This window comes from Apis florea, unplaced genomic scaffold, assembly GCF_048593485.1.
Source record: "Apis florea isolate Af1SG1 unplaced genomic scaffold, ASM4859348v1 contig_2291_pilon, whole genome shotgun sequence".
NCBI lineage: Eukaryota > Metazoa > Arthropoda > Insecta > Hymenoptera > Apidae > Apis > Apis florea.
In genome coordinates, this window is record NW_028256553.1 from 3474979 (window position 1) to 3489479 (window position 14501).

General features: G+C 33.2%; 1 protein-coding gene across 8 annotated transcripts in view; it reads right to left on the bottom strand.

Annotated features, from left to right (window-relative positions):
• Positions 1-14501, bottom strand: part of hlk (hulk) — a 38682-nt gene that overhangs the window by 15289 nt on the left and 8892 nt on the right. For 3 of the 8 annotated variants that reach the window (XM_086903506.1, XM_086903504.1, XM_086903502.1), the window contains exons 2-16: positions 11126-11308; positions 8271-8411; positions 6984-7019; positions 5885-6067; positions 5370-5513; positions 5101-5283; positions 4866-4997; positions 4335-4649; positions 4025-4207; positions 3757-3888; positions 3324-3638; positions 2813-3142; positions 2325-2645; positions 1238-1420; positions 351-401 (exon numbers count right to left, since the gene is read on the bottom strand). In XM_086903506.1, coding sequence (XP_086759632.1) covers positions 351-401; positions 1238-1420; positions 2325-2645; positions 2813-3142; positions 3324-3638; positions 3757-3888; positions 4025-4207; positions 4335-4649; positions 4866-4997; positions 5101-5283; positions 5370-5513; positions 5885-6067; positions 6984-7019; positions 8271-8411; positions 11126-11308 — 2832 coding nt within the window. Of the gene's footprint in view, positions 1-346; positions 402-1237; positions 1421-2324; positions 2646-2812; positions 3143-3323; positions 3639-3756; positions 3889-4024; positions 4208-4334; positions 4650-4865; positions 4998-5100; positions 5284-5369; positions 5514-5884; positions 6068-6983; positions 7020-8270; positions 8412-11125; positions 11309-14501 lie in introns of all 8 variants that reach the window. The other 5 variants (XM_086903501.1, XM_031916919.2, XM_086903500.1 and 2 more) reach the window with 3 other exon arrangements.

Sequence of the window (14501 nt, forward strand, 5' to 3'; positions counted from 1 at the left end):
AATTATATTATCGTGGAAATGTAATATCTGATCAAATTGATTGAACAAGAATTGTTTTTCCTTGAAATCTTCAATTAAGTTTCTTCTTGCTCGAAGATATATCGATTATTTTAAAAGAATACTATGAAGAAATTATATATTTTAAGCGTTCAATATTATATGCAAGAAATCGATGATATCGATTTTTTTCTTTTTTTGTTGAGGATTGCGATTGTGGCAGAGTGATCGGGGTGATCACCATGGCGCGAGTATTTATTACTCGTAGCCAGGTGGTATAGTCACGACCGAGATTAACGTCACAAAGAACAGTACACCAATAATAATAATCATCGTCCTAGAAATCTCCTTACTTTTCTGTTCGATTAGCCATTCCAGAACTCTCGCCTCGTTCTTAAGATTACCTACAAAAGGCACACACGCATATCAGGATCAGCTCAGTTGCATGGTGCACCGAGATTTTCATTTGTTCGGTTTTGCAGGGATTCGATTTTTGCTTAAATTTCGAAGGGGGTCGCCAGGTTATTGGTGGCGGGGTACCTTGTGGGATGGGTTGTTCTTCCTTTTTTTTTTTTAATCTTGTGTTTCTTTCGTTTTAATAATGATTCGTTTGTATGTTTTATTTTATATCAAAATCGTTTGAGTACCAAAAAAAAAAAAAAAGAATAATTTCTCTGCTACTTTCATTAAACGACAATAATATGTATTGAAACACATATATGATTTATAAACCAATTATTTAAAAGTGAAATATTTAATTACATGGTTATGAAAAGATTACTTAATAATTGTTGCACGGTACTCAAACGATCATCAATTTGTTTGCATCAAACGAAAACAATATTTACTGTGCGATGAATCTTCTTGAAATCGATCTCTGTTAATCGATCGATTCACCGAGTATCTGGTTTCTCAACCTTAGTTACGAATAAAATCTGAAACTGATTTTATATCGTGAAACCATTTACCATATAAAATATTTCGAGCTTCAATGAAAGAAGAACAATGCAGGGGATGTCTACGAGGAATATAAAGCAGAAATCTCTACGCGTCTTTGTTTCAATAATTAATTAATAAATAAATGAAAAAAATATCATACCAGAAAAAAAACGTATGTAGAGAAAAAAAAAGAAAGAAAGAAAAAACAATCTAACTTAAAGGAAACAAAGACGATCGAACGAAGGGAGCGCGAGTCTTGATTATAATCGAACAAAGCAAGGATTGAGCAATCGAGACTTACCGTCGTACATGATGGGCACGCCAGTCTCGTAATAAACGAGCGCCGGAAATGCGAAAACGCCGATTTCAGCGGCTAATTTCGCGTCGTTTGACTTAACGAATTGGATACCGTGTTTGTCGGTATCGTCGTCGATCGTCTCTAAGTCTTCGAGGATTTCCGGGCACGTTTCGCATTTATCATCGTCTGTTCAAAAGAAACGTCTTATTTTCTAAAAGAAGTTTTCCCCTTTACCCTTTAAAATTAATGCTCTTTTAAGATATTGAACTCTATTTATCACGTCAGTTTATAATTAATATTATTAAAAATTTCATTTATGCGATAAAATATAGATAATACGATCTTCACGTCAAATAATTGTACCATATGCGAAATTATTACAAATTTATTTATAAAATAAATAATTTTTTTATTTAATTATTTAAAATTTCTTTCTGTTATAAGTATATACAGGATGTTAATATATTTCGTGCGATATCTTTGGAGAAGCCAAAACAAATACAAAAATCAAATGTTAAATTGTAAAAAGCAATTGAAGTTTGAATTAGTAGACGATGAAATAGATATGATCGCTTTGTTTTAGTTTGACTTTTCTGCTGCACTACAATCAATACGAATTGAAATTCATTATATTATAATAAATCTAAACCGATCTTTTTATATACATTTGTTTTAAAATCCTTCTAAAATTGATTCTCTAAAAATGACTAACGAATATATTAACACTCTGTGTAAGTACATCTATATCTGTTGTGTCATGTCTTCTTAATTTTTGGACATCCAGTTAAAATATGCAGTACAATTATAATTTATATTAAGTAAGACAGTGAAATAATTCTTTGAGATCATTCTAGTGGTAAATTTTTTAAAGATTTATAAATGAAATTTCTTAAAATTTTATTCAGTATAACATATATGTTACCTTAATATTAGAATTAAATGATGATGACATATTTTATAAATTATAGATTTTCCATGGCATTTGATATATTAAAAATCGGAATAAATAGAGTTCTATTATATTTATATATTTTATTCAATTAAATATTGAGATTTGATGAAATATTATATGATATAGATATACACTTACAAAAGAATACAGCAAGATGCTCAACGTCATTGATCAATACTTGCAGCGTCTTCCGGTCAACGTTTTCGATCACGTCCGGGGTTTGAGTTCGAAGGTCCAGTATCCAATCCAAAATCGCTTCTTCGTGCATCATATCACCGTTGTAAACCTGACGGAATTTGTGTCTGTAAAACGCCAATGCCGGTAGACCAGGAAGATCGTACTCCTTTTCGATTCCTTCGTCCGAAATTTTTACGAAATCGATGTCTTTCTCTTCGCACTCGTCATCGATATTCTCGAGCTCTTGTAGGATCTTCTGGCTCTTCTTGTCGCCTTCTTTGTCTTAAAGAATAGAGAATCACGATACAAACGATTTTTCATTTAATAATTTTAATAAAAAAAAAAAAAAAGAAAGTTGAATCATTATTAATTAATTATTAATTTCCCATAATTATGCGAAGGCTTGAGAATGAAAGAAATCGATAGTGTAACAGCTCGAGAATACTAACAGAAGAAGATAACGATGTAATCGTTCTCCTCAAGAATGTTCTCTAGCATCTTGGCATTCACTTCCTCGATCTTTCCAGGGATCTCGAGTGTATCTTCGTCGGTGATCCACGAGAGAACCTCGTCCTCATCTTCGATATCTCCCTTGAAGATCAAAGGTTCTTTGTTCCTGAAGAAAGCCAACGTAGGGAAGGTCTTGATCCCGTGTTTCTTCGCGAAACCCATGTCCTCTGTGGTGACGAAGATGATGCCAGTTTCGTCCAGCTCGTCGTCGATATTCTCCAGCTCCTTGAGAATTTTGTCACACTCGTCACCGTCCTCGCAATCTCCGCCTAATAAATCGTATTACAAAACTTATCAAAAAAAAAAAAATTATTACGCTATCTATCCAAAGAAATATTACGAAACACTCGAACGAATTTATATAAAATAAATTATTACACACGATACTTAAAAAAAAAAAAATATTAAAGTATATAAAAAAGTGCATTGAAGAGAATCGAAAGAACTTACTGAAGAATGCGACCACGTATTCATGCTCTTCGATAAGATCGACCAGTATCTCGTCCGTGACTTCCTCGATGGTGGCAGTGTTCTTTTGCTCGATCAGCCATTCGAGAACCTCGTCCTCGTTCAACAGATCGCCCTCGTAGATGGCTGGGATCTTGTTCTCGAAGTAAACCAGAGTCGGAAGGTGATCGATACCGTATTCCTTCGCCTCGGCATCGTTGTCCATACGGATGATCACGATCCCTTCCTTCTCCAGCTCGTCGTCAATGTTCTCCAACTCGTTCAGGATGCGTATGTCCTGCTTGTCGTCCTTGTCGTCTACGGAAGGGAATCAATTCGTGTCTCGTTTTCGCTCGCGATCGACCAACAGCACCTACCTAACCGGTAACAGTGGAAGAATGTTAAAAGGAGGTAGAAAGACGAATCGATCGCTTACAAAACAGGACTGCCAGGTACGGCGAGGTCTCAATCAGCTTGTCCATCATCTCGTCCGTCACTTCCGGTATCTCTGTGTGCTTCTTCTGATGCAGCAGCCATCCGAGCAGTTGATCCTCGTTCATCAGATCCCCTGTGGGATAGAGATCGATTTTGATCAATTTTTCGTGAAGAAGAAAGATTTGTAAATTTTTTTTTTTCTTTTTTTTTTGGCAAAAGATCTGATGATTTTCACTTGAATTTAAAACGACTCAGATATGAAAATATACCTTCGTATATGTGTGGTATCTTCTTTTCGAAGAATACAAGGGTCGGCAGGGACTCGATGCCGTATTCCTTGGCTTCATTGAGGTCGGAAATCTTCACGAACGCTATGTTATGTTGATCGCAGTCATCATCGATGTTCTCCAATTCACCAAGGATCTTCTGGCTCTTCTTCTGATCCTTGTCATCTGTGAAAAAGATAATGAAAATAAAATTCGATGCACGAAACGGATGTTTCGTATAATTTTAATTTACGTATTTAATATGAGATATGTGAGAATAAATGTTAAAATGAGAAAGGAATTAATCACTGACAAAAGAGGACGGCTACGTGAGGCATCTTGTCGATGACCATATCGAGCATCTCGTCGGTGATATCCTCGATGTGATCGCTCTTCTGTTGCTGTTCCAACCATTTTAAAACTTTTTCCTCGTCCTCCAAATTTCCCTCGTACATCGTGGGTATCCCCTTCTCGAAATAGATCATGCTGGGAATTTTCTCGATGCCGTACTCCTTCGCTTCCTCCACGTTGTCGATCTTCACGAAGGTCACCCCTATCTGATCGCATTCGTCGTCAATGTTCTCCAGTTCATTGAGAATCTTTTGGCATTTCCGGTCGTTGTTGTCGTCTGATAATTTACAATTTTTGTAAAAAAAAATTACAGATAGTATCATAAAGAAAATTGATTTTCAAATAAAAAAAAAAAAAAAGAAACATCAATTATTAAGGAAAAAGTTCGTTGAAAAAGTAAATGCAAGAACAAAAACGATGCTCCACTATTTCTTTTCTAGTAATATTTAACACTATAATTTAATTTTTAATTTTCGTGAATAAAGGAGCTTACAAAATAGTACGGCAAGGGTTTTTCCATCCTTGATCAGACGATCCAACATTTCGTCGGTAACGTCCTCAATCTCGTCCTTCTCCAACTGGGACAGCAGCCACTCTAAGATCTCATCCTCGTTCTCCACGTCTCCTACGATCGTCCAATTTTATTTCATTTAATCTCTAACCATACATCCAGCTCGTTTTTCTGTTATCCATGTCGGTTTCCCCAATTGTTCCACCCACCTACCCACCATCGTAAAGATTCGGGATTTGTTTTTCGAAATACACGATCGCGGGAAGTGAATTGATCCCAAAGTCCTTGGCAGCCTTCTCGTCGTCAATTTTCACGAATTGAATCCCGTGCCTGTCGCAATCGTCATCGATCTTTTCCAGCTCGTTCAACACCTGCATCGAATCCTCGTCACCATGGTCGTCTAAAGGAAGAACGCAGAACGACAAAGATAAGAGAAGAGTATTAAAAAAAGAAAAAGAAAATTATGACGAGTGGAAAAATACGTACAGAATAAAACGACTAGATTGTCGATATTTCCGATCAGGGTTTGCAGAGTCTTCGCAGTCACGTCTTCGATCACATCCTCCTCATCCCCTGTGCTCTTGTTCGCTACCAGCCATTCCAGCACGTCTTCCTCTTTGCTAAGCTCGTCTGCGCGAATTTTCAATTAACGTCGCGCAAAAATATTCTTAAATTACTTTGTTTTCTTAAATTATACGTAGGAACACAGACTTGCCTAAATTTTATCTAAATTTTTGTCCCGTTCTTTTTTTTTCAAATTTTTTCTCAACTAACATAGAATCATTTCCAAACTTTTTAATTTGTTTCACTTATACGTGATTGCTTGGAGTCTTTCTCTTTTTTAAATTTTGAAAAACACAAATGCTATCTTATAATCTATTCGCAGGATTCTAAATACACTAAAGATTCATTGTATTGAGATTATATATTTTTTTTTGGAATCTTAAACGTTTTAAAAATATTTTTAAAACACGGTTTATTTTACAATCGGCAATGCTTACGCTCATAAATTATAGGAATCTGGTGCCTGTAGTAAACCAGAACCGGAAGAGGACCTAGATTATACTCGTCTGCGAGTTGTTCATCCGCGATCTTCACGAAACCGATCCCCAATTGATCGGCCTCGTCGTCGATGTTCTCCAATTCTTGAAGGGCCTTGAGACACTTTTTGCAGTCAGGCTTGTCTGTCCCATTTGAAATAAAGAACAATGTTATTATAGGTTTTGGGATTTTTTTAATCGATTACGTATGACAGATAGGCTTGGATCTAAAATTGGGTTAAACTGGATTTTCATTTTCATATTCCTTTCGATACACGAAAATTTGAAAAATCATCCAAATATTTATACAAATATATATATATATATATGCGTATCACGTAATATTTTTAAGTAAAAATTATTTTTTTCTTCTTCTTTGGATTAGTATACAAAATTTGTCTTAGTCATCATTCACATTCCTTCTATTCTAAGGGGTAAAGGGATGAAAAATAATGCATATTCCAACATCTAAATCGTGACTATTTTTAAATGCACACGAAACTTCAAAATTAGTAATTGAATATTTCATTATACAGTCGTTTCTCTATTTGTTCCCTTTTTGGGAAATAAAATATTGCTTAATTTTTACGACTCTTGTGCTTCTTTGTCATCGTTTTCCCTTTAGACTTTCAGACATATATTCTTCTAATACAGCGAATATACAGATATATAAATTATAATTGCTGAAAGTAATGCTCTTTAATTTATTATTATTCGATAATAAGTGTTTGTTATAGTACATGTGTTAAAGGGATAAATATGTACATAGAAATAACATATAATCAATGATTATCACGTTTATATATAAAAACATTACAAGATTTCCAATTTTTTTCTAAACTTTTTAACAGATTAATAAAAAAAATATTAACGTCTTCCTAATAATTTTTAAAAAATTGTAAATGTTTCATTCTTGAGAAATCGCAAAGATGATTTTATACAAAAACAAATTTTTTCTTTAAACGTAATAACCAGTACATCATAATACGTATATACAAGCATTGAAAAACAAAAGCTGTGCAACATACATAGCAGTGATTTCTTTGAAGTGTGTACTTACTAGAACCGACGCCAGCACACCGTTGCGTATCCGGACCTATCCATACCAACACACACAAGAACGTTTCACATATATGTATTATTTACAAGTATGTCGTAAGTGTTCGAATCGCAAAGTGGAAAGAAGAATCTCCAAACTTGAGCCGTGAAACAATAAACTCGTCTTTCACTTATAATCCATCATTTAAATTCCTTGCTGTAACATCGATCTACTTTGCGATGCGTTAATAGTATCACAACGGACAACGATGAATTCTTTTTACAGACGAATGAGGGAGAAAGACGAATACCGACAAAAGATATAGAATAAAAGGGAGAACGTTCATGGCGCTCTTTTAAACGAAGAAAAATTTTAATAATAAATCTTCGAACAGATATCTCAAAGAAAAAAATTCTTTTAGCCTTTTATTTCAAGAAGATGAAAAGAAATATTAATTAACGAGTCTTTAAAATATTTCAAAGACGTGGAATTTTTATTTATTAATAGATAGGTAGAAAGGAAAACAAAATATTTATTACATTCGTAATAATATTCCAGAGATAAAATGTCGAAAGAGATGAAATTAAGAAAGAAGAAAATTGTTCTTCGCGTTCAAAGTTAAAGAGAGCGTTAAAGGCGGGACAGGGAACGGGATATACGAATGATCTTATGCAACATCGTGAGAAAGTGGTAAAAGACAAGTATCTACAAAGTAACAATGTGTAACAATATCTCGATACGGTATAATTGCGTGAATATAAAACCAGTAAAAAATAAAACCAAAGAAATCCGTTTGAGACGTGATGTGTGTTAATGCGATCGAGCTTCTCAGCTGCTTGGACTAACTGGTCAAAGCTCTGTTAATCGTATCATACATTTATACATAGTGTCTGCACAGACATATTAGTGAGACAATAAAATAATAATAAGAAAAGATTATGTATTATGTACACGAATTATCAATATACAATATATGCATTTGTGTAATATGAAAAAATTCGAAGTAATTCGAAGTAATTCATAAATTAATTCGTGAATTATATAGCTGAAATTTAATTTAATTCAATTATATCCGATTTCTTTTTTATCGATCGTTTTCGTTGAGCAAATTGTCGATGTAATATATTCGATGAATAAAAATTTTTGGCGGGAAAATTTGATTCTTTTTACCTTCCGGAGATGATTTTATATAGGTATATGTTCATTATACTCTTCCTGATGAAAGGGACTTGCTTTTGGGAGAGAGAAAGACAGATATGATGTTTTAAGAGAAGATTGTGCTTGGATCACGAGGGGAAGAAAACTCACAGAAAAGGACTGCCACGAACTCTGTCTCCTCGACGATCTTCTCCAAGATCTTTGAATTAACTTCCTCGATACGATCGGGTAGATCCATCGCTTCTAGACTTGTCAAAAAATCTAGCACGTTTTCTTCGTCCATCAAGTCACCTGAAAAAATGTGATGACGAATAACGAAGGAAAATTGTTGGATTTCTTAAAAATAAATTAACAATATAAACTTTTATAGTATAGAAAAATTGTATTCTTTTCTATTTCCAATTATCATATATCATGGATTTAAAAAAATTCCAATTTCTAAAATAAAAATTTCTTTGTTGAGATAATAAAATATTTTACGAGAGAATATAGAAAAGTTGCTTTTTGGTTGATCTTTGAGTTATAAAAGGATCTATAAATTTTCTAATTTTTCGTCTTCTAACAACTTTTAAGAAACATCATTAATTTATTATTAGATCGATTCTATATCTACACACTTCGTATGCAAGACAAAAGAGTTATTATCTTAAAATATCTTGGCATAACTGACTATATACTAATTCTATACTTGTTCTACGCATAAAATAAATCATTTAACAACATATATCTTTAATCATGATTTCTTGTCGCTTCTATTTATCATCTCGAGGTGTCAAAAATAACGCCTGTTGCATTAGCCACAATGGAAATAGATGCAACCTATCGTTACATCATCGAATACAAAATCAGTCGAAACGATCCTGGGTTAAAAGTTAATTCTATCGAGCTCTTTCTTCTTTTTTTTCTTTTCTTTTTTCTTTTTTTTTTTTTTTTCCCCTTATCCATCGTTTCATCTCGAACAGAATGTACGAGACATTTCGTGAATCTGTTTAATAAATCTTTGGCAACGTGGTTGCTGGTCACAATGTAACATGATTGATGATCACACTTGTATCTTGGTCTACTTCCGTGTTACCTGTCCAATCGTCTCAAATTTCTGAATTTCTTTCCTTGATTTCATTAACGAAATTTCATATTTCGTATTTTCACCTTTGACGAATATTTTCGTTTTTTCGTCGAATAGCTTAGTTTTCTTTCTGACGATCCATTAAATATTTTATATAATTTTATATAATTTGTGCAATATTTAGATAATTTTTAAATTGATGATAATATTATTATTATTAAAAAAATAGAAATCTATAAGAACAAGAATTTGGATTGTAATAAAATAATATAAAATAATTAAATGATATTAAAAAAAATTAATTAGAAAATATTAAGTTTATCGTTATTGGCACAAATGTCTTTATTGAGATGCTATTTTGATAAAAAATTTTCATTCTAAAAGAAGGTATTGTTTATTAAAATTTTTAAAGACGATATATATTATGTAATAATACACGAATATCTTACTAATTTTATTATTTTAATTTTCTTGAAAACAAAAACTTCAATAGGAATAGATTTCATTCTACGCTTGTTTTCGAATAGAATAATCTTCTAGTGGATAGTTCACTTAAATACAGTTGGGAATTAGCCATATCTTCCTATATTTAACAAATTTTCAAACTCGAAAATCCTGAATGAAGCTTCAAATATTCATACTTTTCGATGTAATATGTATATAAAACACACTAAAAAATTTATTACACTTTACAAATTAAACTTAAATTACATTTACCCTTAACTTAATCTAATTCTGCCCTAACCTAAATCAAAGAAAAATCAGTTTTTTCATAAAACCAACATAACGCCTCGTGTCTGTTTTCTCAATACTTTTCTTCGACGTTTAATCTCGTACCGTTAAATTAACGTTATAACAGCACCAATTTCGTTTCGAGCGAATCGATGTATCCCGATCTAAATGTAGAAAGCGAGCATCTCAATGAAACCGTAAGTCTTGCCACGCGACGTTGCAACCGCGTCTTATTACGTAACACGCGCATTCCTTGCACTCTATTAATTTCTTCTGTTCAGCTGTTTCCGTATCACTGGCCAACCGAAATCGCGCATCCTCGCCAACGGTTCTCAAGAATCGATATCCGTGATTATTCGCATCGTCGAAACGAAGGATGGTTATATCGAACGAAAAGTCACACGAGCACACGTTGTTCTACAGAGTAGCCTCACCGAATACCAACGGCCGGGCCCGATGCCAAATCACGAAGATGGCCTGACCATTGCTACGTGCTACTACTACTCGAGTTCGCGAAAATTTGAACACCCGTCACTCGATTAATCCGATCATTGTCTCCATATTTTTTTGTTTTCCCGATATGGCAATTTTTAAAATTAATCATCATACAAGCTATTCTCTAAAAATGATTATATTATGAAAGCAGTATCAATATTTCTCATCTAGCGATTCGAAATGTATACCAAAAAATATATATATATATACCATTCTCTTTGTGCTTGCTTAATTAATTAAAATGGAACTTTATTTTATATCTCTGTAGCACATATCTTTTTAAACTTTATTTAAATATTAAAATTAAAATATCTAATTTAATAAAAGTTTAATAGAAGTGAAACAACTTATTTATTTATTTATTTTATCATCGGTTTTGTTCATTCAAGAGAATTTATTAATCTTGGAGACATAATATCGATCGAGAAAATGAACTACTGGAGCGAGATAAGGTGATAAAATTCGCGAAAATTCGAGCGATTGTTCTTCGATGATTCTGGGTCAAGTACTATACCGCGGCTAGTCTCGAACCTTGTTTCTCATACCTGGCAAGGTTACCGAGATCGCGGCCGGATTCTAATAAAAGTTTGGCGAACTTTCAGCCATTAGGAATCATTACATTAATCCGCTTTTGTTCGGGCGAACATTTTGTAAATGCTTGTTGTCTTTTCACTCTTATATTTTGAAAATTTCGAAAATCGTTAAGCCTGACCTTCGTAAATGATCGGTTCCCTCTCGCGGAAGTATGTGAGGGCCGGAAAGTTCTTGATGCCATATTGCTTGGCCAGTCGTTTATCGTTGATCTTGACGAAGTCGACACCGAAATGGTCCGTGTCATCGTCAATCTTCTCCAGCTCGGCCAACACTTTGTCGCATGTCGTGCAACTTCTCGCATCTGGAATATCGCAATATCAGTTAAATATAAATCATAATTCGAGGATCGCTCGAGTAATAAAAAATATTTATTTATTTTTTCTTCGTTTTTGTGAAGCAATTATTCAAATTACCGAAATTACATATAGAAATATACTAATACACATCCAATATAGTTCAACAGAATATCTACAATTTCATTGGAAGAGCAATATCAATATATCAATACTCTTTCATCAAGTTTTATTGGAACGAAAAGGGACAGAATTGACGATCATTTCGTCGTCCTTGGAAGTTCACGTTACAGAAGAAGGAAAATTAATCCTTTGATCGCGAAGTTTCACGCTTATCGCCGCACTGGGTTGGCAGTTCCAAGCGTTCTTGGCCGCTCTTGCGCCGACCAGCCACGCGGGTGTTGGGTTACAATCATTTGGATATGGGTAGGAAGCTGGTGGTGGTTTCTCTCCATCGATTCTTCGTCGATTTCCACGCTTTCCACGTGGAATCTTTGGATTCAAACGTCGTCGAAACGAAGAGAAACGCGCGTGCGAAGACGGCGGGCGAACAGGTGGACGTCGCCATTTTTGGCGACCACGTCCTCAGAATAGAGCCACAATGGCTGTGAGAGGTGGATCCGAATCTCTTCTTCACTCTTTCTCATTCTTTGCCTCTCTTCTTACCGGTGTTCGATTCTATTTTCGCATTGCTACCAGAAGTTTTGAAGAAGCAACGGAGAAAAGAGCAAAGTTATCTTTATTTTCTTTTCTGCGACCAGTATCCACCCCGTGCACGCTTTCGTCTCTTTCTTTATTTATTTTCGTGCACGCGTGATTTATTTGTTCTCCTCGTTTTCTTCTTCTTTTTTTCTTGTTTTGAATTTTTTTTTTTTAAATGTTTTTCAGACGGATAGGGTTTAAAGGTTAATTTCAGGCACTCTTGTAGAGTGGAGTTGAAGAAAGAGAGGAAAAGAGAACGTGTGCCAATTAAATTGGACCGATTCCACTGGCTTTGTATTAGTGATGGTGGAAAATTGGGAGAAATTATACGATAACGACTAAATATGAAAAATATATATATATATATGCATATATTTATTCTAAATCTAATTATTTAAAATTTTTTACATACTATTTTAAACTATTATAAACTAACTATTATGTTAACTATTTTAATAACTATTATATTAATAATATAATTTGAGTTAGTAATTGAAGGAAGATATTCATTCAATGAATATCTACTCTTAGAGATTGTTAATAAAATAGATTCTATTATCGAGTAGATAAATAATAATCTTTACAATAACTCTCTCAGATTTGCCGGATACAAAAACTATTCTCAAACTCATTTTCCCGGTGGAGCAGAGAGCAAACAAATATAAATAGAGCGACACAAAACAATTCTATTTTTATTTCCTATCGTGTCCACCCACTCGTTCCACTCTTAAACGGATCGTCGAATTGGGAACGAAAAATAAGCGATACGCCCTGAACCCGATTTCACGCTTACCCTTTCGATCATCGTGGTTCACTCGTCTCATATGATTCATTTATATCTTTCGTTTGCTTGGATGCTACATCAAAGGAAATTTCAGAAAGCAAAAACGATTGATTCTTAATTTTCCAATTTAATTTAATTATTTATATTCGTATTTTTGAAAGCATGGTTATTTTTGCGAATCATTGCTAAATTATTCAATCTTTATCTTTTACTCAACTTTCGTTATTCAATATCTTATAATTTATAAAGTTCAATATTTTTCAATCTATAACATTCTCCATCCTTTTTATTTTTAGATACTTTTCAATATTTAACATTAAATCTTACAGTGTAAAGTTTCAAATTCTATTCTTAACTTTCAACCCCTAGTTGTTTCTACGCATCGTGTTCCAAATTCTTCTTTCAGCATTCATAAGATTAAAGAAAAAAAAGAATATCACAAATAATACATCAAAACTCTAATCCTTTTTAAACAATACAAATCGCTTCTTAATCTCCAGTTTGAAACCTCTCTTTTCTGCAACGAGGCACTCGTTCGAATCACAGTGGCTGTCCATCATCATTTGTCTTGTCTAATCGGCTAGAACAAGGCGCCTGACAGAAGCACATCGATTTAAATAACTCTAGCAAGAAATCACCCGTTGATATCGATGAAAAATCAGAATCGTATTATTTTTTTCTTAATAATGAAAAATATTCTGTCTTTAATTATTCCAGATTTTACGTGCAAAAATATAAATTTTTGAAATTAATTTTTTAAACATCTTGAAATTTTAAATTTTCGTTCTCTTTAAACATATTTTTAAATATATTTCTTACTTTTATTTTTATTATCAATATTATTTTTTCCCTATATCATTTAAATTTATTGTTATATTGTAAATAAATATTGTAATACAATCACACATTTACAATGTTTAAATAAACAAATTAAAAATTTTTACGAAACGATAATTTTCCGTAATCTATTTTCATCCAAAATTTATTTTTAACCTAATAAGAAATATTATTGGAAACAAAAAACGAATTATTCTAAATTATTAGACAAAAATTCATAGAAAATCAACGAAGATAATTTATAATTTTTAAACGAATACTTTAAAAGATTTACTGATTAAATTCAGATTAAATTGCGAGCAATGCAATTTTTATCCGTTATTAGAAATAATAAAAAGAAATTTTATTCCTATGTTTATATTATTTACCTTATGTCATCTATCTCTTGATTTCTAGTGGAAACATATCTGATACAATTTTGTTCGATCCACGTATCGATCTTCTTCGACGTTTCAAGGTGGCGAAATCGTTGAGGCACTTAAATGTGCGCGCGCGTTTATTCGAAAAGGCAGCCCCTGCTGGTTGAGAAAGAGAGACGACGAGATCGAACGATGGCCAGTGCCTAGTTTACGAGCCACTAAAAATACGAGAACGAACGGCCTCGCCGTCTATTACAACGTTTTACTTGCCGGTGTTTCGTCTTCACGAGAAGATTTCTCGCTTTGGGGGAAAGTTAAAGGGGAAAGATGAAAGAAAATATCGAAAGAAAAGTAATTTGAAACGGCAAGACTTTGAATTGTACTAAGAATAAAGGGAAGAAAATCACCAAGAAATAATAAATTCATTTTCTGGAAACAGAAGATCGACGAGAAAGGAGTAAAACTTAATTAAAAAGATTTAAAGATCCTCCTAGAACAGCAAAAGAATACTACTACATG